This window comes from Dromaius novaehollandiae, chromosome 1 (genome assembly GCF_036370855.1).
Source record: "Dromaius novaehollandiae isolate bDroNov1 chromosome 1, bDroNov1.hap1, whole genome shotgun sequence".
Lineage (NCBI taxonomy): Eukaryota > Metazoa > Chordata > Aves > Casuariiformes > Dromaiidae > Dromaius > Dromaius novaehollandiae.
The window spans coordinates 216,147,380-216,173,039 of NC_088098.1; the positions used below are offsets into that span (position 1 = coordinate 216,147,380).

Below are 25,660 nucleotides of genomic sequence, written 5' to 3' on the forward strand. Positions count from 1 at the left end.
TCAGGAAAAATAGGTTGCTCAAGACACCACAATGCCCAGCACTTCAACCTCCTCAGAGGTCATTCAACAGAAGGCGACGGTGCAAGAAGCTTTGGCTGCACAGCTGAGGCATTTGCAGCAAGATGAAGTGCCAAAACAGACAAGATGACCAGAAATCTGCCTCAAAACCTATTTCCTTCTCAGATAAGCTGCATGGAAGGTGTAGCAGCTTCGCAGCAGACACTGGCATGGGTCTTAAGCAACATACCCAAGCAGCTGGGTCTTTGTTGGAAGGAACACGCCTAAAACTCAGCAGTACGCAACTGCCTTCAACACCAGACTTCTTAATTACAGAGATGCAGCACAGAGCATTGCACATCCTCTTTATATGAGGCTACCAGTTGATGATAGAGACCGCAGACTGACCTTAGGGTGACTACTAGCCTACAAGGAACAGTTAACTAGTCTGCCAACAATCAACAAGATTTAAGAAGAGTTAAACAAAAATGTAAGATCCCCACCTGGCGAGCAAAGCTGAAATCAAACAAAATCGCAGGGAAAAAAAATGCAAGACATGTACATTTTGCTAGATATGAAACTAAAACACGGATATGAATCACAAATCACAAGTGACTTCAGATTTGATTACTGTATGGTTTCAGTTTCTACTTGAGAAAAAAAGCTAAATTTGTAAAACAAACTTAGTGACAAAAGTACTGACTGCCAAGGGGGAAAAAAGCGTATCCTCACGCAAACTTAACACAATACAAAGATAATTAGTGTACTGGGAAACTAAAACACACCGGCAGTTTAACTTTATGAAGCATATTTCCAAAATGCCTATCTGAATAGCTCAGCAATAAGATAATCAAAAGCAGAGGCACTGCCATCTTTCTATTAAGTGTAACTGTTGCGACCTTGCTCTTGGAGAATGTACAATAGCTTCAATATGTATAGGCTGTATACAGAAAAAGAAATCATTCAAAGACCCAGATTATGAAAGTCAGACAGTTCTCAGCAAGACAGTCACCAATTTATAAAAAAAGAGCATTCTACTAGTTCAGCAAGTAACACTTTCAGACACCTAAAAAGCATAGCTAGCAATCTCTGTGACAAGTGACATTGATGGTTTTCTGCAGATTGTGCATAACCATGAATTCAAGCTTAAATTCAAGGCTTGCTACATACATGCTGTGATGGATAACACAATGCAAGGACTATCTGTAAGGACAAAGCCGACAACTTTGCTATCAGAACTTTAAATCTTCCTGCCATAGAAAGATCATTTTTAACTAGAAGACACTTTACACAGGTCAAGTCCCCCCTATTGAAAAATGAAGTAATGTTTTGAAAAATAATCTCATCAGGAGTATAGTGTTCCAATGGGAGTACGGCAGGCTAGCATTTCTTCACAGAAACATTTCTCAGCTGTAAATGTCTGGGGTCAGTGGTCTTTTCTACTGCAATAAACAAACTCAGCTTTTCTCAGACTGGCCAGCAGCATGCAAAAAAAAGCTGTTAGCTTACAGAACCACAGTTCTGTAAGTAGTATCAAAATTTATTGAGGGACATCATTTAGTTGGCAAATATTACTGTGCATGGATTAAAAAATATGAAGGTAAAAAGCATTGATTTCTGTGATCAAGAAAAAATAAGCCTGCTTTCTAGATAAATATCCTCAAGAATGCAGAACATAAAAACACAGTTCAAGATAAGTTCACGGCAAAAAGCATTCTTTAAGCAATATAGTTGGACACTTAACACACACTCAATCTACCACAAAGAATCAACTTTGCTTTGACAGCTATTAGGTTTCTCAACAAGGCATCTCCCTCCATCTGATTTAAGTTTGCCAAGATTTCTTCCCAAAGCTGCCATTTTATCATCTCAAGCAAAGTACCAAACATGATTAAAGATTTGTCTATCTGGTTGAAGGATGTTAGTATGTCAGTGAAAAGTTACTCTTCACTTGCTTAGTACCATGATTTTTCAGAGTGGTAGCAGATAAGTCATTCGCAACACAAAGCAGTAACCATCTCCAGTTGTAGTAGGCCTACAACTCTGACATTCAGATTTCGCGTTCCTTGAAATAGGAACTAGGACACATTAGTAAGGACAACTTTTAGAGAAAGCTCATTCAACAAGTAGTTTCTAAAAGCTCCAAAGTTACCCATAGGCCTGCTCAATAACACTTAGCTCCCTTAAGGTGTGAAAAGCTTGCTTTGCAAATGAGAAGAAATGAAAGAATTTGTTTTGATACAAGTTTTGTTTTAATCACGCTACCAATATGCCAGTTTTTATGACTTAGTACTTTGCAAAATATATACACTGTACAATTGTCTCTTTTCACTGCAAATGAGCATCTTAAATGTAACACTAGCATATTTAATGTGTCGCTTAAACATGTGCAGATTAGAAGTACATCTGTCCTGACTTCTCAATTTTTCCATCCACTCTGAAATTTGGCCCCCTTAATTAAAAACATCTCAAACTAGGGTAAACCTATCTGCTGGTTTAAATTCGAGAGTCAATCAACAAGCAACATAAATATGTTAACATTCACTGCATATCACACTGTGCTGCAGCTCTTTGACCCAGCACTTGCATGTTGGATGTAGCTGAACAGAAGCGGTCTTAAATAATTCCATTCATAATTTAACATCACTGAGAAATCCAAGAGTACTCTGATGATCTGACAACAGCATCTGTGTTTCATGTTTGATGCACTCTTCATCTGCAGAAGACTGCCTCATCCCAGTGAAAGATGACCTGATTTCTTATTATTTGTACCTTTGTCACTTCCCAAATGGGTTACAAGCTTTCAGCACCTAGAAAATTACTGGTGATTAAGAGTGCTGCAGTGTCTTTGTGATATGTGAGGTTGGATGCACTCGGTCTCTTATTCCGGATCAAGTCCGACCCCAGCAGTTCTCTATGACCATGGTTCGTCATAGCTGATTTTTGAATGACTAATGAGAATGATGTTGAATCACTGTTGTACCTAAACAACAATATGAAAACTGACCGTGAATTACAATTTTCTAGCACACTTGAAGTTTACAATAATGGTGAAGCTGAGCTTCAGAAAAAGGCAGCCTGAGGTATAATCCATCACAGAAATTATTTCCAGAGAATTACTTCTAGATCTGACGTAACACCTTTGACTGCAAACAGCATATAATTTTAACCCTGCTTTCTATGAGAGCAGTAGAGCAGATAAACAGACATTAGTGAACATAACAGATGTTTTCCGTGTTTCACGGCAACAGAAGGTGTTCAGGCAGGACTGGTATTAACATAATTTACAAAGCCATTTAGAACACAAGCAATTCCAACTAGGCAAGTCAGTAAACTAATCATGAAGCTACTTACTGCTTCCAGTTATGCCATTCCTACCCTTAGAGTGATTTCATCAAAAATGCAAGTAGCTTGTACAGGCTTTTTTAATTAAGCACTTCAGATGTTGCTCAACGATCTTTCTTTATATTAAAATTCAAGCTCTTACAGCTATTTGTCCAGAAAAAAAAAAAAAAAAACATTAACTGTCCTCAACATTTTATTTTTCTGAGGTTCAATTTCAGCTCACAAGATGGAGGTCTGACAATGAAAGTGGTCTAGTATGATTTTCTCAGTGCCTCTGACAGCAAAACCAAGTCCTTAGGGCACCAGGTAAACGACAGCACGCTCAACTTCACTTCTCCTTATGCTGTTTTGCCTAACTGCTTGGTTCCTAAGTTTTATAAACCATAAAACATAACTGCAAAAAAGGTAAGAATGTCTTTGAATGCAGATGTCTAAGATACTATCGCAGCTGTTTGTGAATCCTTAAGTCTGATGGTATCTGTATATATCAAGCAGAGTGGAAGAAAAGACCTCAAACTTTCTAAAACGATAAGAAGTCAAAGAAAGCCTTAGAGTAGGTTACTACTACCTTAGGTCAGCTAATGACAAATATTCCCACAAACATAGACGAATGATGTAAACTGTGAAGATTTTACTGACACATAAGAAAAAAAGACTAGATCATCCCAAAGAATCTTTCCACATGTCTCTAACCATGATTATCAGGGAAGGTACAGAGAAGAACACGCAACATGGCAAGGCTAGATCAGCCCTTCCCCAAGGACACCTCTTGCAGCTCCTGGCAACACCACAAGGCTTGGGGGCTTTCTTAGGTTACACATACACATGGCTATAACATCTGAGAGTGGTTTCTCCCATAACTGTCTAGGGCTTTTTTTTTTTTTTTTTTTTTTAAATCTTAAACATATTTTTACCATTTACAACATTATGTTTAAGTATTGAACTTGTTGCAACCTATCTTGCATAAAAAGCATCTCTTTTTGATGATTCTAAGATACCCATATGTGCTCCAGTAGCTGTGCTTGAGCAAACTGGAATGTTTGATTTTTTTAATGCAAAACCTATATAAAGCATGTATTGTACCCATTTATTTTATTTTTTCCTAACTTGAAGTATTGACTTTGAGATCGTTACTTTTTCACTACTGTTACTTTTTAATCTTTCTTTAACACATCTTGGTAGGAAGTAGGTAATAGCACGAATCAGGCCAGACTGCATGTAGTATTCAACATCTATTTACTATTACTACTACTACCACAAAGAAACGATGCCAGCAAAATTATTTCTTGAAACTATTCTCCCTTACAAATCACCTGTTACAGAGATCCACAGCTGGAAATTTCCTTAAAAATAATATATATACACATATATGCATTTTTTTTCCCCAAAGATACAGTGTGAATGTGCATGCAAAAATTCAACAGAAGTCATTGCTCTAAACATGCATTTTACTTCTCTAGATACATACAGGGTACCAAGAAGGTGATTAAACCCTCTGAAGAACGTTATTTTTCTTAGGGAAGCATACATAGCTGCAAGCTCTCTAATGTAGGTCAATGAAACTACTATTCTATTCTTAAAGATTCAACTGACAGGCTGTAGAAGTGCCATGTGAAGTTTTAATTATAAATGTAGCAACTGAACATAGCTTTGAGTCAACACAAGCCAAAGACCTCCAAACAGATAGCATAAGTGTACTTTACTGTACTCACATTAAAATGAACAAGGAGAGTGATACTGTTCCAAAAGATTCAGTAGTTTCCAGCTAGCAAAAAGCAAACACTTACTTTGCACTACATGTAGCCTATACCAGCGTTTAAATAAAAGAATTCAAGCAAAGACTACCTAAAAATACTATGACAATGGCAATGCTAACACAAGCAATTAATTACATAACAAATGTCTAGTTCCAGACTTAATATTCCTTATTTTGCTGCAAACTGGAAGCTATTCTCTATTTTTAAAAATCTGGAAGCAGACTAATAGAAGCATTCAATGCAGGGCACGAAAGAATGTCAGAACATATCATACATGTTTTTTAATTTCAGCTTCTCTGCTTGCTTACAAGAACAGGATAAAGCACTATATTTCTGTTTCTCAAGAACAGTGCCAAAGAATTCAGGGGGTTTATTCGGCAAGCATCTTTGACACTGGGCCAGAAGTATATGCTACTATCCCAAACAGCCTAAAATCTGGAGTTATACATCCACCATTTGCATTGGATTCTTTCAGACTCCAAAACTTCTAGTGGAATGGTTCTCTTTCCTCTTAAATATATGATGCACTCTGGAGATGTTGAAAGGCACCACTGGAGAAACATTAATGAGATACTAATGGAAAATGACACTCTTGCCTTACCTTGGTAGTTCAGAAAGTCATAAAAGCAGGTTTATGAGGGAAAACTTACAGCCTTTTAATAGTGCCAAAAAGTTTTTATGAAATACATGAAGGGAACAGTTATTGAATAGACCACAAACACTAATGTTTCTACAATGATAAAGCTGGCTGTACATCGTATGCTACTGGCAGGTATTTTCTGTCTCATTCTGCTTTAGTAACGGGGCCAGACACCAGCAATAACTTCTCACCGCAGCCTCCTACTTCTTTTATAGACTTTAATTGTAACATAATAGTAATTACAGCACACAGAATGGAATATTTCTGCTAGAATTTTGAGATTCAAGTGGCCTGGATCATCCAAGTAAACAAATTTGAAGTGCACAAAATATTTCCAAAACAGAACTTGCATTCTGAAAGGTTTCTGCATTATTTATGCAGAAAAACAGCTCTGAAAATAAAGCAGCTTATGGTAAGGGCTTTAAAAATCTGGCACAGCAACTTGAAAGATGAAGGAAGTAATACTTCTATGTAGTATAACATTAAAACCAAACATGTACTTAAACTATTTGAGTGAAAAACATCAGCTAATCCCCCAATGCACAATGGATGACAGAGAGTCAAACTTGTAGTCCAGAAAAAAGTAGGAAGCCAAGAAGAGTGTTTAACATAATCAACAATCACAATGCCATGTATTATAATAAAGATTGAGTATGGAGAAAACCTCACTGTAATTATTCAACAATTTACACTGGCGTTAGAAAAGCTGTTTAAGAACAGGTTATTGAAATAAAGAATTTCAATAATGCATATTAACTGCTATGTTCAACTCATTTAGGAGCAGATGAGAAACATGAGCTATTAGTTTAGAAAGAAGACTACTAGCTAAGATATGTGAGCTTTTCTATAGCAACTGAAGTCCTTTGAGAGTTTGTAGGACTAACTCTCCAGTATCTGGGAATAGAAGATCTCAGGCAGGAGCTAATCCTGGAAAAATCTTGCAGAACACAGGTAAATGGCCCAATAGGGACTAATATACTTAGCTAAACTTTCTCCTTTTCAAAGATGTATTGCGAAATAAAGCATTAAGTCATGAGGGCTTGGAAGGCTACAGTCTGTAGGACTAGACCTTCCAGTGCGTCTCAGACAACAGGAAATTGGTTTAATCTTTATACACCCACACACAGGCAGTTCTATTTCTATTCCTCAAATTTCTTCTCCAGATATAAACGTTCTAGCTTGCTGCCCTCTTGCAAGTGGTACACAGGAAAGAGGATGATCATGTGCTTAGAGCTCTGAAGTGAAGCAAAAACAGACTGATGTTCTATTAAATTACTCAGGGAGTGTTTGGACAAGTTATTAAAACAGTATCAAAACTCATTTGCAAGACAGTTATTCTGGTCCATATTTCATCACATCTAAACAGCAAGATCTCAGTGATAGTTTAACTCTTAGGGCAAATTCCCAGTCCTGTCCTGCCTAAAGTCACTAAACTTCAAACAGAAATCAGACACTTCTAAAGACCCAAATCCTCTCAACTATGCACAGCATGAAAAGGCCCTTTTGTCTTGATGAAGGCTATCAGGAAATACTGTTAAATGCTTTGTTCGTATACCTCCAAAGCAAAAAGTTAGTTACAGTCTTCGTGACAATAAAGACAGCTGTTTTCCACAAATTCAGTCCCCCCAGCCATAAAGAGCATTTCCTTTGCTCCTTTTCAAACATTGCCTATGAACACAGGAAAAAAAAGCAACAGAATTACTAGTGCCACAAGCCTGACTTTGCAGCCGACAGTACACACGCAGAATGAGAGTGGAACAGCTGGCTTGCCACAGCTGGTCAGTGTTGCATTCCTTTGAGTTCTGTGGTTGCAGGCTGCAAAGCGAAGCTTAACCAACAATTGCCATTATTTTCACATTACAGCATGCAGGTGCAATGACAGTGCGAAAACTGGCAAAGGGCCAAAAGGCAGAGGAAGGCATTCAGAGAGTGAATTTAAGGACAGCGAGATAGTTTCCCATTAGCACAATAGCAATAGCCTAACTACATGCTAAAGGACAAAATGATTTTAGACAAGATGTAAAAAACTCGAATATTAAATTGATTTATTAGTAGATGATTTACATTATTCTTGTTTAATTGGTTAAAATCCGCTACACTAAGAAAGCTATTTATTTTGTCATGTTTATCAACCACTGCTGCCCCACTGGCAGTAACTCCTCAGTGAAGGCCACACTGGTATCTGGTGTCTGCAGTTTATTCACATAACCAGTAGCCACACATGAAAGGCATGTTTTCCAAATTGCAGCCACAACTTAGATTTAAAAGACACTATTTACATTTTTATACCATTATTACAAGGGTACTCAAAAGCATATGCCTGCCAACAGGCCTAGAATGACGAAGCTGGACTAACTAGTCTGTTAGAAAACAAGAATCCAACATCAGACCATAAAGTGCCATCCTAGGAGTACTAAAGATAGTAACAAATAATTTCAAACTCAATATCGCTTCAGACTACCCAAAACTGTTCAAGTTTGGGAGGCAGGGGATTGCTTGTGATTTTTCTTTAAAAAATAAGTGCCTAAGTACATCTCTAGCATACTTACTCTCGTTCCTTCTCTGTCAGTTTGTCATTGATATTATCTTTGATTGTAGACCTGGAGCCCTTGTGAATTATGGGATACCTGAGTGGCACTTGTAAGAAGTAGGATATCATTGAAACCAAATGAGCAGTGTAGCCCAGGGCAACCGCAATGCTTCCATCATCTTTTGCTGTCAATAATAAAAATCCATTATTTAACCAATTGAATCTCAAAGAAAACTCAAAAGTTCATCCTTCTTGCACAGTAAAAGCATGATAAAGCTAACAGAGTTAGAGTTATAACTTACCAGACTTAAATCTGAAACAATTTAAACTGCTTTATAATTGTTTACATCTTTCATTAAAAGGCAACATAAAATGGGTGATGGCTAAGTCTTTCTTCCAGTTTTACACTTTCAAAATTAGAAGTTACTCTTCTCAAAGTTTGGTGGCCAGGGAAGGGGAAGAAGAGAGGGAGAAGTGAAAGAACATTTCTAAGCCAAAATTCAAATCTTAAGCTTCCTGTGTTTCTCTAGATGTAGCTGACATTTTGCCAAGGTCAGAGAAAAGCTGCATTCCTCCATAACTTCACTCATTAGTGAGATCATTTCAAGAGACACTGAACCCCAGGGTCTAATCTCTGTTCTCTGCCCATAACTGGAAGAACTTAGATTAACCCATTGTTTTGAAGTATCATTATTAAATTGGCATTTAACGTTCCACCTTGAAGTTTCACCTGCTGGGAATACACACAGGTCTTCCGATTCAAATTGCACCCTTTTCTACAATCCGTATGTTACCCATATAAAGACTTTTCATTTTTCCTCAGCATCTTTTAAAAAGTCAACACACCTTAACACAAGCATGACAAAGACATCTCCTTCTCAGACACAAGGGAGAGTCTGAGGGCAATCAGCTAAACTGAGGTCCTCTTTAAGCAAAGCATTTAATGATGCTTAACATCCATGAAATCATACTGAGCTCTGGAACAAGACATGGTATATGGATTCAGAAATTGCACCCTTTTCTAAAAGGATGCTCCAGTAAAAGATGTTTACCACTCGCAGCAAAACTTGGTTTTTTTAAGTGCTTGATTTTTTCCAGTATAATTTTTGACTAGCAGTCTGAACTTACACACAGGAAGTCAGATAGCTGCTTTTCAAGTTTAACTCCATATTTCACTGAACTGAATGCTACGTCTTTCTGTCATGTAGTACAAATATTATTAGTTCTTTAGAGCCTTTAGAAACTCTTTTAAAGCCACTTAACAGCAGTAAACTGCCAGTGGGCCAAAAGATGCATATTACTGGTTCTCAAGAATAACAAAACTGAGTTCATTACCAGACTTAGTGCAATGAGCAAAACAATGCAATAAACTGACCTTTGTCATACTGTCAAATTAATTTGTATTAAAGTTCATACCTCGATTATTCTAGCATTCAATATACATATTATTAGCATAAGTTAATTATTATGGAATGTTTTTAAAGAAAAGTTTTTTGCTTGAGAAACCGCATGCCTGGCAGACTGAACAACTACTGTGAGCAAGACATTCACAAGTTGAACTTAATGAATTTCCAATTATATCAAACATTTGTAGATAAATGCATGCATGCAGTTACCTGTACAACTGTTATACAGGCAGGCATACATATTTGTTTCTGCAACAGTAAAATGCAGACTGTTACAACCAAAGCTGACTAGTGAAATACTACCATACCGAGGTAGGAATTACCATGAGGCAGCTTTAAAGTAATACTTGTGCAAGTTACTTATATGTTAAGTTTACAAGCAACTACAGCAAACTACATGGCGATTCTTACATATCAGTTGATCAAGATCTGGGCAATCTGTTCCAGTGTCTGATTATATAATCTTAAAATACAGAGGTACATCTGTAAGAATCAGCAATAAAATCCTTTGTGCTAGTTAGTAATTAGAATGTCAAAGTTATATTCTAGTCTAGATCGTTTGCAATGATACATTTGTACCCTAAGCTATTGCTCCATTTACTTAATTTTATCAAGTTTAGATCAGTGTCAACTGTAAGCACTAAATTAAAAATATCCAGCTACCTTGAAAGTCTTCAGAATTGGGAAGCTTGACTCCGCAAACAAAGTAATCCTTTTGATCATTCTGTAAATTTAAATCAACAAGTAGAAAGTGAGACTGGGACAACAATTCCCAGAAAATAGAAACTTGTACAAAACCCTATGACAACAAAGCAGGCATTTTTGTAAAACAGAATTAAACAGTCAGAGTGACATCGAGATGGTGTTTTATTCTACACTTAATTCAGAAATAACAATAATACAGAAATATATATTTTTAAAAAGGAAGAGCTTCATTTTAATCATTATATAAAGGGCTTAGGAGCTCTATCTTTTGGCAAGTGTTTTTGTGCAATTTTTTAAAGTTTAGCTAGCATACTGTCAGCTTTACTTTAAATAATTACATAAGAAATGGCAAGTATGCATTAAGTTGTAGATATATACACATACACACCCACATACATTCTACTCTTCTAGTGGGGACTATTTGAGAGATGCTAGCATAAGATAGCTCTCTCCTTCTGAGGTTTACAAAGTACCACATCCGAGAAAGATGGAAAAAATGGCATGACTAGAAAGCATGTTTCATCAGGAAGAGAACAGAGATTTGCTTTAGGTGTAAGAAACAGGAAATTCATTTCACTTGAGGCTGGTTTTTGGAAAAGCTGAAACATACCAAATCAATAGGGTAGATATAGGACAGCTCCGACAGCAATTGCTTGCATCGAATAGTCAGCTGGGCATTCGTCTTCAAAAACAGTTCTCTTCAGGAAAAGCCAACCCAAAACAATTAGTTTCTTCAAAGCTTTGAGTAATGGAATCAAGCCCTTGCAACCCTTCTGCATCATCCCAAGCACCATTTCCCCTCCCTCCAGAAAGCTAGGCAACTTCACAAGGATAATTACAGAAGACACAGCTATTTTTTCATTTTTGGTTGGTGATATTATAGGCATATTCTGACTAATACAATTAAGTATTACAAAGCACTGATCCATAAAACAGAACTAGAAGTCCTATCATAGTCTACAGGTGCAACAGAGCATCTGTTTTCTTCTCTTCTAGGCTTACCATTGTTAATTCCCACTTCAGATATCAAGAAATTATAGCAGAGACTTCTTAACAGAAGTTTTAGGGTCACAACATGGACAACTTTGGTGCAATATAAGTCCAAGCCAAATGCCTTATTTACAAGCCTATATTTCCTTTCCAATCACAGACAAGTGGGAAAAAAAAAAAACATGGGTCCTTTTACCTCTTAGCAGTGCATTCCTTTCTTAATTCATGCAGGGATTCATTATGCTCTTGAAGCTTCTGGTATTCTGTCTCAAATACATTTTCTATACAACATAAAGAAGCAGGCAAAAAAATTGATATCAAGTATTTTCTTAATTATCTGACATTCCAAAAGGAGATACTGTCATAAATTTTGGCACTAATCCTCCGACTATTCTTAGGTGCCCTTTTTCCATGTTATGCTGCCAAACCGGGAAATGACAGTGCAGGAGAAACATCTGCCTTTATGCACCATTCACTAGCCAAATACCACCACCAAGACCTCACTCTCCTTTAACACCTGTTCCCCTCATGTCTCTAGTAATAGAACAATTCAGTTAAGGCAGCTCAAGTACTTGCACAGCAAACATTCCATCTTTAGCAACAATTACGTATTTTGGATTCAACTGGAAAATTCAAGTGTCCTCCAATAAGATCAAACATCTGAGTAGCTCTGCTGTTGGTGAGCTCTAAAGGGACAACAAAGTGGTATAAAGCACAGCATTTTATTATAGGACGCTTCCCCAGTAAAACAAAACATGAAGCAAATTGAGCATCTCACCTTTCACTTACATACTAATCCATTAAGAAGGGTAGTTGTCATCCAACTTAAAATGAGTTCCTAATCAAGAGGTACAACACCATTCCTCATGACATCAAAATGTGCATGCATCACGCCACCATTCGCTGCATTACACTGCAGCTTTTCTGAGTCTCTCATATGATTTTAATCAAGCACAGATTTAAAATTGCTTTATACAGGTATCATACTAAGAAGTTACCTAGAGACACGATACCAGAAATTTTTGTCAAGAATTCAAGTATGACACAGATGAAGACATTATGTCTGGCTGAAAGCTTCAGATAAAGGAAAGCACAGGCACATCACAGATCAAAAAACCAAAACACCACCTTTCTTTTGATCACCACGACTATAAGGCAGGCTAGTACTCTTCTGATCGGTGGATTAGGAATATCAGCAGCAGCAGTAGTAATATTTCTACACCCACCTCTTTCACGCAAATTATTTTGTTCTTTATGCAATAAGGCTACTTCTTGACCCAAAGCCTTCTTCTGCCTCTCCAGTTCATTACGTAGCACCAGGATTTTCAACTGTAAACATTCACTCTCCTTTTTCTATCAGAAAAAAAAGTGAGAATTAATTTTTTAAAAGCTTTTCTGCACGCAAGCTTTTCTATAACAGGGGTGATAGAATGGAAGGGGAAAAATAGGACAAGAATAGCATCTGCAAAAACAAAACTGAACTGAATAGGATACCATAAGCAATAGATTACCAAGGACCCTAATCAGCTTACTGCTCTGGAAGAGAAATTCAACTCTGTCCTGCAGGACTTGTTCCTCCCATGGGGTGCATCTCCTTTCCTGTGCTCACTGATGCAACCAGGCCCAGGGCAGAGATCAGGAGGAGAGGTGGGAGGAAACTTTTGCAGGACAAGGATAAAGAGACTAATTGCAGAGAGCTAACAGCACAGCAAGCATTCCTTGACAAAGGGTTTGGTAGCAAGAGGGGAGACAAGCAATGAAGAGTCTATATGAACTTGAAGCAAGGAGCTGGAGAAAGGCGTATCTGAGCTACGCTATTATATTTCCCAACCTCAGGGTGATGAGAAAAGGCTAGAGAAGGAAGAAGCACACATAGTAGGGAATAGGTTATGTCATTACACACAATTATATCTGAAGGAACCTTCCTTTAAAAGTTTTAGAATAGCTACTGCATCTACTCTTGAATTTATTCCTGCATGCTTAAGAAGCAGCTTTGTTCTTTGATGCATTTTGTTCATTAGGAAACTGCGCTGCCATGCGTGTAATGAAGTAGAATTTTCTTTAATTACGGCGCTTTTTCTTTTTCTTTCTTTTTTTTTAAGAAGGATTGTGTACCATGTTTTCCAGATATTTATTGAAAGTAACTGAAGATAGATTCAAAATGGACAAAAAGTTGCATCCATTCAGTCCAGCCATGCCTCTGATACAATTCAAAATCTGAAGGGGCAATCAGACATACTTGTAAGCAAATCTGGTGTAAGTACTAACAGACACTGTCACTTTATGTAACTCAGCTATCTTTTCCTTTTTCAAGCAGTTAATGGAGATATTGTTACTTCAACAATAGCTGCATGAAGAAAAGTCAGCTTTTGCTCAACTTTTCCCTCCACTTCATATTTACTTCAATCACTCCTGTGCATTCAGCACTCTAGTTCAAGTCCCCAGCAGGAAACATGACTCAGTATTAAGGAATGAAATTCCAGTTCACACATTTATAAAGAGACATGGTAGCCCAACAAGAGTTTCCACTATTAAACAAAGAAAAATAGGTAATCATTGCTTTATACCATAGAGCATTTTACTTAGAAGTTGCATCATATGTGTGATCTTTGTCACTTTGGATTCTTCATATAGTTTTGCTTATGCATATTTATAAAGGAATTCCTTTACTTGGAGGGACAAGAATACCCACAATTGTGGGAAAAGATAGTTAAATACCTTTTAAACAAGCAAGATACCAGCAAAAGTCAAATAAGATCTAGGCTGGAGTTACTCAAATGAGATGTTAAACTGCCCCTTAAGGGAGTTGACTTTTCTGTCTACAAGGCAACCCTGTGATTGGAATGGTTAAATAAACTCCTGCTTTTCAATTCTGTCAATTCCTTAACCCAGGTCAAAACTACAGGGAATTATTCAAGTACTCCCAGCCCAGAATCTACCTTATAGCAGTAAGATACATTCACATCACAAGAAGTTTACCCTTTACTATACAAGGCACCAGATACATGCCTGTGGGTGCTAATATAAATTTCTAAATCAAGTCACCTGAGCAGTTCAGCTCTATCAACTCATTACTTTGAGCTGAGCTCAGCTCTTCTGTGAATAAACTAGTGCCACTATCTTTTTTGGGTTTTTCTTTTGGAGGTGGAGAGGGCAGGAGACGGGGAGGAAAACAGGGGGAACAAAATGTAAAAAGCCATGGCAAGAACTAATACAATTAATATTTAAAATGAATGCATCACTTCAGTGAAAGCTTTTGCATGAATTCTATTCACCCAAAGGGAGTTGGGTGCAAGAAGGTAGAGCGAGTAGACTCATCCCACTCAATGATTTAGATTAATCTTGAAGAGAACCTGTGCTGGATTTAAAGTTTGTCTTTTCTGGTAAACATTATATTCACTGTGTAATGTCTATGCTTTTATAGCATAAAAACTGTTATACAAAGCAATGTCAAAAATTGGATAAGCAATCAGTTAATCTACCTCAGGAACATACATAAATCTAAAATCCACTATGTCACACTCCTCAGGTAAGTCTCCATTTAAAGTGGCAGGTTTAAGTTGAAGTTAAAAAGCAAGCTTATGGTCAAGACACATCAGCTATGCACTTCAGCAAACCTGTAGAATAAGGTTTTAGAAAACAAACCTACCAGTTCGTTGCTTGTAGACGTACATCTCAATTTTTCTTCAATCTCCCTTCCTATTTTCTGAACAGTTACCTGAGTCTGTTTAATTGCACACTGGGCTCTGTGAAGCCTGTAAAGAGAAGAGAAGTTATAGCTGTACTAAAGATTTCCCACACGCTTCCTAACGACGAATGCACCAGTTACCTCAAAAAGAGCAGAGGTAGTATGAATCCAGATTATCATGATCTAGTTTGAAATGAAAAAGTGGAATCGTAACTCGCACAGCTTATAAATGAGTCTCCAAAGTGAAGCAGCAAGTCTAAAATCTATCAAGTACCAGATGCCCTTTTTATCCACTAAATTCAATAGAGGCCAAAGATACAGAGCTACAGGTGAGATCATGGGTAATTTTCAGGTTCTCGTGAAGTAACTATTCAGTTGTAGCACGGGTGATAACATCAAGACTTAAGGATAAATACATGGCAGTTACAGTGAGTACTGCTGACACCAGCCAATCAAAAAGAAGTAGGTATCTTTTAGGTAATATACAGCCACTACAGCCAAGAGCATGAACCACCCTCACTATCTCTAAATATGCTATGGTCCCCTCTGTAATGAAAATATAAACTTCTTAATCAGATTTGGAGTAGGGAAAAGAAAATGATTACATGTTTATGAGCACTTAGTTTGGCTTCGGGCTGAAGAAAGAATTGAGCAGTCACCATATTTGTCAAAAAAAGATACTCAGAGGACAGCAATAGTAAAGCACATCTAGAAAGACATTAATGCATCTCTTAGGACTAATGAGTACTGCAGTGGAAGCTAGAACTTAATGTATTATTTGGAAGAATATTATTTGGAAGTGATCTAAAGATGCAGAATATGGCTTTTAAGGCATGCAAACACAGGTTTACTTTTCCATTCATAGCTTCTTAACTGTTAATGTCTTCTCTTTTCATAAGAACTTTTTTCAGGCAGCTTTGCTACTAGACTAAGTATTTAACTCAACTGAAGGTCTATTCAGAACAGCAATACATGGGTCAACAGATAACCTTTGCATGGAACGCGTGTTTTGCTGGGCAAACATCTACCTAGCAGACTAAGCCTCTGAATATGTTTCAATGATCATTTCTGTTAGTGAAAATTAAAATCTCTACTTCTTCATAAGAATGGTTAAGGTTACTAAAGCAGGCTAAGAATTTGCTAAGAACCAAGCAACAAAGCATTGCAGCATACAGAAGAGGTTACTCAGCTCCTTCCTTTTACATTACATAATCTCTTCCAGTTTTATCCAAGCAATGGAAGTATTGCTATTTAAAGTTTGTAACGCTCTGCATGCAGCTAGAAAATAACAAGGCATCATGCTTCACGTACAAGTAACAAAGCCTTATTCCTTCTCATATCATCCCCTTTCGGCATCCCATCTCTGCCTAACGGCACACATATTACACAATAACCTCATACTGAAACCAGTATGAGGGGAATACTTGAACCATCTAACCCATCAAACCAGTAAAGGAAGACAAGATAATGTATGGACAGAAAAAAACTAATATTAGGAATATTAAGCAAGGTCATTATCATTTAGGACTTTTCCATGTTATAAACTCAAGGTGAATGTATTTAGAATAGACACCTTTAGTTCCTTCACACTATTGCTTCTCCTACATTCTTTCTACTCTCCATTCTCTGTAACAGAATAGAAACCAGAACCTTCTTTCAAGTTATACTAAATGGTACCTTCAGTTTCTTTACAGCTCCTCAGACTGCTCATAGCAAGCAAAGCAGACTTGTCAATCCACCATTTCAAGTCATTTGAGGCCTTCAAAATTTCCCTCCACCTCTTTCCTTGAACTGGTCCAATATTCTTATTACCTGTAAGAGGTTTCCCAAGCTTTCTGTAGTTTAGCACATTAAGTACATCCAGAAATAGCTTTAAAAAAAAAATCCCACACCACACACAGACACCATCTAAATCAAGCAGCGTGGCTCTGCTGGCTGTTACAGCAAAAAAGGACTGCTGAGGCCAACATTGTTAGGTCACCCAAGGGCTCAATCTCTCATCCCCACTAGAGTAACAAGACCTCATTAAAATGCTGATGTCCTACTGAGAACTACTTCTAACACCTCCCACTTTCAGCAATACTTCGAGGTTTTCAGCTGTGTAACATACAGTATACAGGTCAGTGTCAAGGTTAGCCACCCTTCCTGAACATCATTGAAAGCTCTGCTGTCACGTCATAGAGCAGGCTCTTAAGTTTCCTACTTCAACAGTTTCCAGCTTGCTCTTTCCTGAAGGTCTGGAACATTTTCTTTCCAGACATTACAAAGTCTAACTCAAAGATCAAATAGCTAAGACTTATAGGGAAAGAGTAATAACAGAGTGAAATTGGCTCTCCCTTTCTCTCCCCTTCATCTAATTTTGTACTGGAAGAGTATTCTTTATTTAGCCTGTCAAGTGATTAAGGAAGAGGCTCAATGAAGTCTTTGAGTCATGCCACTTCAGTAGCAAAAAAAGTGAAAAAAGTTGAAAATTCAGTGAAAGAGAATTTATGTAACTGATATAATCATGATAGGGTCATTTGTTATGCCAGTTCTTCAGTGATTTGATCAATACTCAGCTAACAACCTACAACAAATTTTATAAGAAGTTCAGTACTTCTACCCATGCCCAAGCATAAGGCACAGGTATCTATTCAGACTTTCTTCTTAAACAGGACATTCCTTCAGATATTTCTTCAATTTGGTGAATATATCTCTCTAAAGGTATATCCCTAGAGACTGTTGTAAGACTGTTTTCATAAAGAAATGTCTTTCTAAGCCAAGTATCATCCAGTCATTCCTTGCAGTACAGAGAAAGCCTACAGCTAAACGAGGCTCTCTTGATGCCAAACAGTACTGCCATTTACACTGAGTCAACCAGTATCAATAAGTCTTCATTCTTGTAACCCGAGTATGTTAACTGTTGTCCTGAGAACTTGAAAATGGTAACAGTAAGGTCATATCCACACCTGAAGTTAAGCCTTCCAAAATTAAAAATTTATGGACATCTTGTCACAAAAGTAGCAGCCATCAACAAAAATTTCCCTCTCCCACCCAAAGAGCCCCCACTGTACCCACCTGCCAGTCTCTCGACATCCAAAGGGAATACAAACTAAACTAAGAACATCAGCCCAGAAATTTTGTGCATCACTTCTGCATGCACAAGACAGACTTCAGTGAAATCAATTATAATTACACCAATGAATGGAGATCAGCAAGTTTAGGCTATAAACTTGGATTAAAGTTTGGATGCAGTTAGTGGATAGATGTCTCAGCACTAATTGACTGCATACTGTTTCCATTGCTAGTTTGAATGCAAGTCCAAAGCTACAGCCTAAAGTTAGCACAATTTGTGCTTTGAGTACAATTTGACTCAGTTTAGTAACTGACAATCACAAGCCAACTGATAGCATAAGCTACATGCTATCAGCCAATACAAGATTCTTCCTACATTGTTCAAGTTTTTTTTAATTTTTTTTAAAAAATTAGCACTTACAGAGCACTTTCAGAATTAATTCATGGCTTCAAGAGGCCATTGGCCTGCTACCAAACTTCCTTCAGCAGAAAGGAAAGCCAAACCAATTACAGCAGAAACCTAAGACTTTTTAAAGAAATAACTTAGCCAATAGTGTCGTCATGCAGTGTCTGCAGGCTGTTCTAGTGTCTCTGCAGCAGCTCATAGCCATTGTAAGCCAGCAGCAGGGTAAATGAACGTAACTGTGACAAGATTTACTGCTGTTGCTTGGGGCCCCCTTAAGAGCTGCTGTGCAATTGTCCAAAACCAGGTGAGTTCCACGCTGCTGCCTGGGAAAGCATTGAAAAACAAAGCAGACATTCAAATTTCTTTACAGAAGAAGGCCATCTTACAATACTTTGGAGGTGGAGATCTGTGAAGCTATTGTCCTACCTCCACCCTCAGATCACTTCCTTTTGAAGACAAGGAAGACTAAGAGGTAACAAAACGCTCTCCCATCCAAAGGCAGTTTGAAAGACAATGGGACATACACAAAACCTTTAGCCATGTATCATAATCTAGGACCAAAAAAAGCTTCATGTTTAAATGATCTAGCAAGAACCTGCAGACAGAAATTCAATCTCTCTCTCTCATCTTCACTTCTTAGCCCACATCTCAACAACTCAAACTACTTGGGGGACTCCTTCTAACCAGTAAGAATAGCTTTTCAAAAGAATGGCTTTTCAAGTCTGAACTAAGATCTCTCCCCAAAAACTGACTACCTTGGCTGTATGATTTGACACAATTCTAGCACACAATATTTGGCCAAGAAAAAGCTGAGTAATTATGTATCTTTGCACATCTTTACAGCTGGATTTGTTTTTGCAATTAAACACAGGTACTGATTTGAAAAAAAGAGGTTCCAAGTTTCAGACTTCATTACATGATTTCTTAGCAATAACCTTCTTGTCTTGTTTGAAAGAACTCCTGATCTTGCAAACTTCTCAAAGGCCGTGGCATGCAATAGCCTGAAATAACTTGATTTTACAACTTGAGAACGTGCCATAACAATGCATTTGCTCTCTTTCAACTTGCAGCAAGTTTGAGGTAACATTTAAAGGTTCAGCTGAACTGCTCTCCTTTAAGAGGCACTGCAGTATCCTGCAACTGAGATGTCCCCTCTTGATCATGAATTATTCCAGTGATTTACTACTTCATGTAGTAAGTACGCTGCCATCTTCAAAAATAATTATAGATTGCCATCTGCAACAGATCATGCTAAATAAATACTTCATGTAGTAAAGAAACTGAAAGCTGGAGCATATTCACAGTTGTGCCCATTAGTTAACATATGCTTATATTTATATTAATGAAAGCGTCTCAACTTTATTAGACATTTGACAAATGACTGTAGTTCTATTATGTATTCCAAACATCTATTTGTTTTTAACAGATGCATCTGGATTTTTCATGAACAAAACCTTAAGCCATAAATACATCAATTAATTACAGCAGTCACACGCTACAGCTACTTCTCACAAGAAAAATGAGTGCCTATGGTCATATTTGCCAGAACAATCTTAGTTTATAGTGAGCCTAAATTTAAACTGAGGATTACTACTGAGGATTTAGAAAGTACAACAGAACTCTTCTGGCAGTAAGAGAGATGTAGGCTCCTGAAAGTACAATACCCAATCCTATTATTAAAAAAATCCAAGACTTTCCTATTAAATACAGAAAACAGAATGCAGACTTTTTTTATTTCAGAGTAGATTATAGAGAGTGCCAGCCATGTATTTTACATAGCCCCTTTAACCATCATTTGCTACATCCACTTTCCCACAAGAAAGGTTTTTCTGATTTATGATCATATACTCCCTTTCTTCAGAAACCTATTCCTACAATTTGTCAAAAGCTGATGGAGGGCAAGAAAAGACACTAAGAAGGTGGACTAGAATAAAATATAAGTCTGACTTGCTCACTTGTGGTATTACAGCACTGACTTGTAGAAACTTAAGGAAGTCGAACAAGACAATGCTGTTGAAGTACAGATACCTTCTGTCATCTTTTCAAACAGTTTTGAATTGTGACAAGTGTGCAAGACTTGAATGAACAAGTTTCTGAATAATCAAATCCATGATGACACTGCAACAGTGGATGCTTTGAACTGTTTGCACCCTGCAGAAAAAAAGGAAAAAATACATCTATCAGACTAGCAGCAGGAGATATCCAGGCCTCCACTTGGAGGGTCATTTAAAGGAGTTAGCCAGGATACAGATCACCTTAAAAACACATGGGCATGGAGAGAAGATGAAAAGATCTTAAAATGAAGCATGAACAATTCTTTTTTTCCAGAAATGAAATTTTCCTGTTATGTCTCTAGTCCTCTTGTATTCCAATTTACAGATTTGCCCCCAGGCTAGCATAGACTAATAGCTTGACTTGTATTCAAAGAACAAATATTTGTGGCAAATATGAATTAAGTTATTCTTTGTTCTTTACACTAGTGTTCATAGATTTGCTATTATAGAAACCCTTGCCAGTGCAACAAACAGGATCACACTGGAGATGTTTTGTACAGCAGGAAGGTAAGTTACATATAAATTTCCTGTAGGCATAAGTACATGAAGACAACTTCTATCAGAAGCCTGGCAGTGACACTGGTAGATTCCAATTGCCTTCGCTGCCATGTAGCCTCCCAACAAATTTTCATATACATTTTAATTCTTGTCCTGAAGCAGCAAGTAAGCCTAAGGCTGGAGTTCACTGCATAACTGAAAAGATGCATAAATCCAGGCTGAAAGGATTTCAGGCTCTACCCAAAAAATGAAAACGGCTGCCATCAAGCTGATTGTGTTACTCTATTTGCAGTCCACATGACTGATAAAGTATTTGTGACACCTGAGAACAGGTCTTACCCTCTAGAGGGAGAAGGGGGAGCAACACTACTCAATATTCAGGTAACTCTTTTTTTCAAGCTGCATACTACTGCACTTTTTCCTGGAGCCCATCCCCAAACTCGGATCAAAATTTCCTTCCAAGAGAACAAGCTGTAATTCACAGTTGTAGAATTAGAGAATAAAGACCTAGCAGTAGACAAGCAAAAGGCAAAGGAGATGGTCACAACTATTACGTGAGTATTCTGCAGCTCCTCAATCATAAGTGCATACCTTTGTAAGCTTTAGTTTATAGAAAGACACACGCACCCATTTTTAATCTTAAAAAAAAAAAAAAAAAAAAACCATTCTCCTGATGAGAGATCTTTAATCCACTGTATTAATTCACAGTCAAAATGCAACACTGACTTTCTCTGATGCTGCTAGGTATTTTTGACATATGACTGAAGTCTTTGCCCAGGCAAAAAGATAAAGCAAATAGTAGCACTGCTCTAGAAGCACTATGACCATGTGCAGGACAAAGTCGTCACAAAGACAGGCAAGTGTTCCAGTGTAATTCCTCTCCAAATCCTGCTTTTTAAACACTGGGTTAAGTGACATACTTTTTTCATCTACTGTAATGAAGCTACAGAAAGGATGAGGATTGGGTTACGATTTCTAATATAATCCAAAATAGAACACCACTTCATCAATATGTTTTTTTGACTGCTGTCACAAATAAAGAAGCAGAATAAAGCTACTTTTGAAGTTCTTACAAGATCTGTGTAGTCTCTCTCCTAAACAGTGTTTTAAAACTGAATCTGATCAAAAGTTAGCAACATCCCTGCTGCACTCGTGCTAAAAATCTGCTACTACATAACTATTGTATTCAACATGGTGGCTATTGGGAGAGCTGAAGATAAGACCAGTAGCAGAGCAGGACTACCAATCCTGCACTTACTTCAGTATACAGAAAAATACCTCTTATGCTTCATGGACTGTTTCAGCTTACTATGACCTGTGCTCTCTTCTACCCATTTTGGCAAAAGCCAAGCTTGGAAATTGACTCTTCCGATGACTGATTAGCCTCAGTTTCCATAAAGCTTAGCACCATAAGAGTAAAATGCCTGGGAACAGATTTGTCCACAAGTCTGATCATACAGATCAAAACCCCCAAGGAGCCTCAAGAAAAATTCCAGTTTCCACCTCCATCGCTATTTCCCAGGAATACCCTACAATTCCAAGCCACCTGATTTTCAGGCCAAGACAGATCACACTTGTTACACTGTCCATCCATTTTAGCATTGCTTAAAGTACACAGGGACACTCATGAGGTCAGATTACAGTTCATATTTATTCATACTGGCCTTAGGCCACCTGGGTTTTCATGTCCAAAGCTAAGGGGATGCCTGCCTTGTCTTGGCTGCCTGTACAGTAAGGAAAGCCAAATCTTCCAGGTGAAAGTCTTTCCCGATTAGAAACATCAGATCTGGTCATCACAGAAAAACAGCCACACTTACTTATCACAAGCAAAGGGAATTTTTAGCTGAGGAACTTACTGATTTGCTTATGACAGATAGGCACAGGAAAAGCTGGGACAAGACACAGGAAGAGCATCAGGCTAGCTGAATGACACCATTTTCCTGCCACACATGTGCCACCTTCTCAAGGTGCAACAGGAACAGGGCTACATAAATATCCATAAATACAACATCGAGAGAGGTCTTGGTCAGGGACATGACTTGGGATCCTTCTCTGAGGAAAGGACAGCAAAGAAAAAAGCTAGAAACCAAAGACTCCACTCTGTTAGTGCGTATTTTAAAATGCCTCATTTCTCTTAACAAAAGGTAGGACATACTGGATTATTTGCATTGCTACATTAAGTTTCATCATTCCTATCTGGGGGATAGTTTTTTAGCTGAGAATTGAAACACAGCTACCAACTTGAACAAATAATTGGGGGAAAAGAAAAGAGGCAATTTAGAAGTTAATTAGGCTAGATCATCCAATGGTCTTATTCTCCATAAAGCTAAACCAGTTTTAGCCTTAAGTTAGGAATTGCTGCTTATAAATACTCTACAACAGAAAAATCTTACTGAGCTCCTGGCTGTCAAGACAGCAGACTCTCCTGCCTGGTTAAAGACTGACTTGTCTTGCGCTGCCTCCCTAGCTGGGAACAGGCCAACGTACCCCAGTAACAAACCTTCACTCAAAGTGGTACAAGCAGAGAAAGACCTTGCTCACTCGACTGATCCCCACTCAGAAAGCTTACGAATAAAATTATGCTAAACTTGAAGCTGTTTATGTGATAAAAATAGCTGCCCAAAAGCAGTTACTACATTTTGCACATGCGTTTCCACTATGTGGTCTCAGAAACGACTGAGCTAATAACTTCAATGCTACAACTGCTTATACTGACCCCTTAGTTTGTCTGTTACTCATTTCAGAGATTAATTTATGTAAGGTTTCTGTTTGTTAATTAAAACTGCTCCTAAAGATGGAAGAATTTAAAACACACAAGCAATAGTTATCACAAAGCTTCTTTCCTACCATAAGCAAAGCTAAACAAAACAGTGATTTTATATGGTGTCTCCATATTTTAGACTCGGTCTCTTAAGACAGTTGGTTGCTAACAACTCAAAAGTTTCAGACTGCAGACAAGCACTACCTAAATTTGTATTCTTAAATAAATTTGCCTCAATCATAAACATGCATTTTTCTTTAAATTAACAACTCTATTATGAAGTATAAATCCTGAAACAAAGTCTGTAACTCTAAGGAGGTCTCTGGTGTATGGGATTACAAAAGGTAGGAAGACAGGAACATGTGAGGCAGTGAGACTTAAGACAATTTGTAGAAACTATATTTTTACCTGTCATGTATGAGCATGCCCACGTTCAACAATACTGAACATTGGTATAGGTTGCCCAAAAAAGCTCGTGGACTCTCCATCCCTGGAGATATTTAAAATCTGGACGTGGTCCTGGGCAACCTGCTCTAGGTGACCCTGCTGGATCAGGGATGTTGGACCAGATGATCTCCAGAGGTCCTTTTCAACCTCAAATATCCTGTGGTTCTGTAATACTGCTAGATGTGCATTTGATTCGTTTCAAGAAAAATGTGGCTCATACAAGTTTTTCTGAGCCCCTAACCTAGAATGCAATATTACTTGCTAGTTCAGAAATTCAGCCCTCTTCCTCTTCAGAGCAGTGTCTTGTCATTGGTCATCTTAGGCCATTTAAAAATCACTAAATCGCAACCTGGGCCATCATTTCTGCAAAGTGAAATAGAGGGGAATTGTTCACTTAATTTTATGATCTGGTTACAAAAGCCATGTTTACCTGTTCAGGGCACTGCAACCACATTTATTTGCTTGTCACCAGAACTGTAAGGACCTGTTTTCTTTGATAAAGGCATGCCCCTGTGTGTTCTCTGCAGCTGCTCTTGTTTCCAAGACCATTCCACTAGATCAGATTCACAGGAGCAGCAGAAGCACTTTAACACCTAGCAGTACTATTTAAATCAACTTCAGCTAGGAGAGACAGAACTAGTATTATTATGGTAGTTACTCAGAGTTGCTCTTTTACTAGTGTCTCCAGTGCTGAAACTGTACCAGTATCAGATTTATTTTTTTTAATCTTCGTAATAATACAACCAAAACATTTTCAATTTATACTGACTGACCAAATAGCACAAACATGCCATCACATCTGCTAACGCAATGGTTAAAACAAAGAAAGAGGTTGTGACTGGAGAAATTAAGAACGTAAGAAACAAAACTGCAGAGAGCCAGGTTTCATTAATTCTTACGTACTGTTTGTCTCCAGACAGAATTCAGAAGGACTTCCTGCACTCATATTTAGAGGTGAAAATGCTATCAGAGGCCTAATTGGTTTAAGTGCTATAATAAAACAGTTGTAAAATACAAGGCATATTGCTTCAGTTCCTAAATACAAAAATAAAGTTTTAATATTACGGGCTCATCCCATCTTCCCAATATCACTCAATACTGAAAAGTCTATTTTTCAAATTTTAAAGAAAAGAAAGGATAGGAAACTAACAGAATGCTAAATATAAACCTATTCCCATCAGTGCTGCAAACATGCTGAGAGTCTAATTATGGAGACATGTCCAGAACATGACCTCAGATATATTTGGCCCATCCTGCGTGTTATATGAAAGGTGAAATGTGTTACTGTACAACCTATTACTACCAGCTACATAATATATAGAAAGCCTTGAAGTGACCCATTCTCAGGAAATAGGAGCATAGAGCCAAGGGGAGGGAAAAAC

At 37.7% G+C, this 25,660-nt stretch overlaps 1 protein-coding gene across 3 annotated transcripts in view; it reads right to left on the reverse strand.

Annotated features, from left to right (window-relative positions):
- Nucleotides 1-25,660, reverse strand: part of UVRAG (UV radiation resistance associated) — a 97,501-nt gene that overhangs the window by 40,718 nt on the left and 31,123 nt on the right. For all 3 annotated transcript variants that reach the window (XR_003258858.2, XM_026097940.2, XM_064505225.1), the window contains exons 7-12: nucleotides 15,020-15,125; nucleotides 12,597-12,723; nucleotides 11,567-11,651; nucleotides 10,991-11,078; nucleotides 10,339-10,399; nucleotides 8,289-8,454 (exon numbers count right to left, since the gene is read on the reverse strand). Coding sequence is in view for 2 of the 3 variants with exons in the window: in XM_026097940.2 (XP_025953725.1) it covers nucleotides 8,289-8,454; nucleotides 10,339-10,399; nucleotides 10,991-11,078; nucleotides 11,567-11,651; nucleotides 12,597-12,723; nucleotides 15,020-15,125 (633 nt within the window). In the remaining variant the exon portion in view is untranslated. The remainder of the gene's footprint in view (nucleotides 1-8,288; nucleotides 8,455-10,338; nucleotides 10,400-10,990; nucleotides 11,079-11,566; nucleotides 11,652-12,596; nucleotides 12,724-15,019; nucleotides 15,126-25,660) is intronic.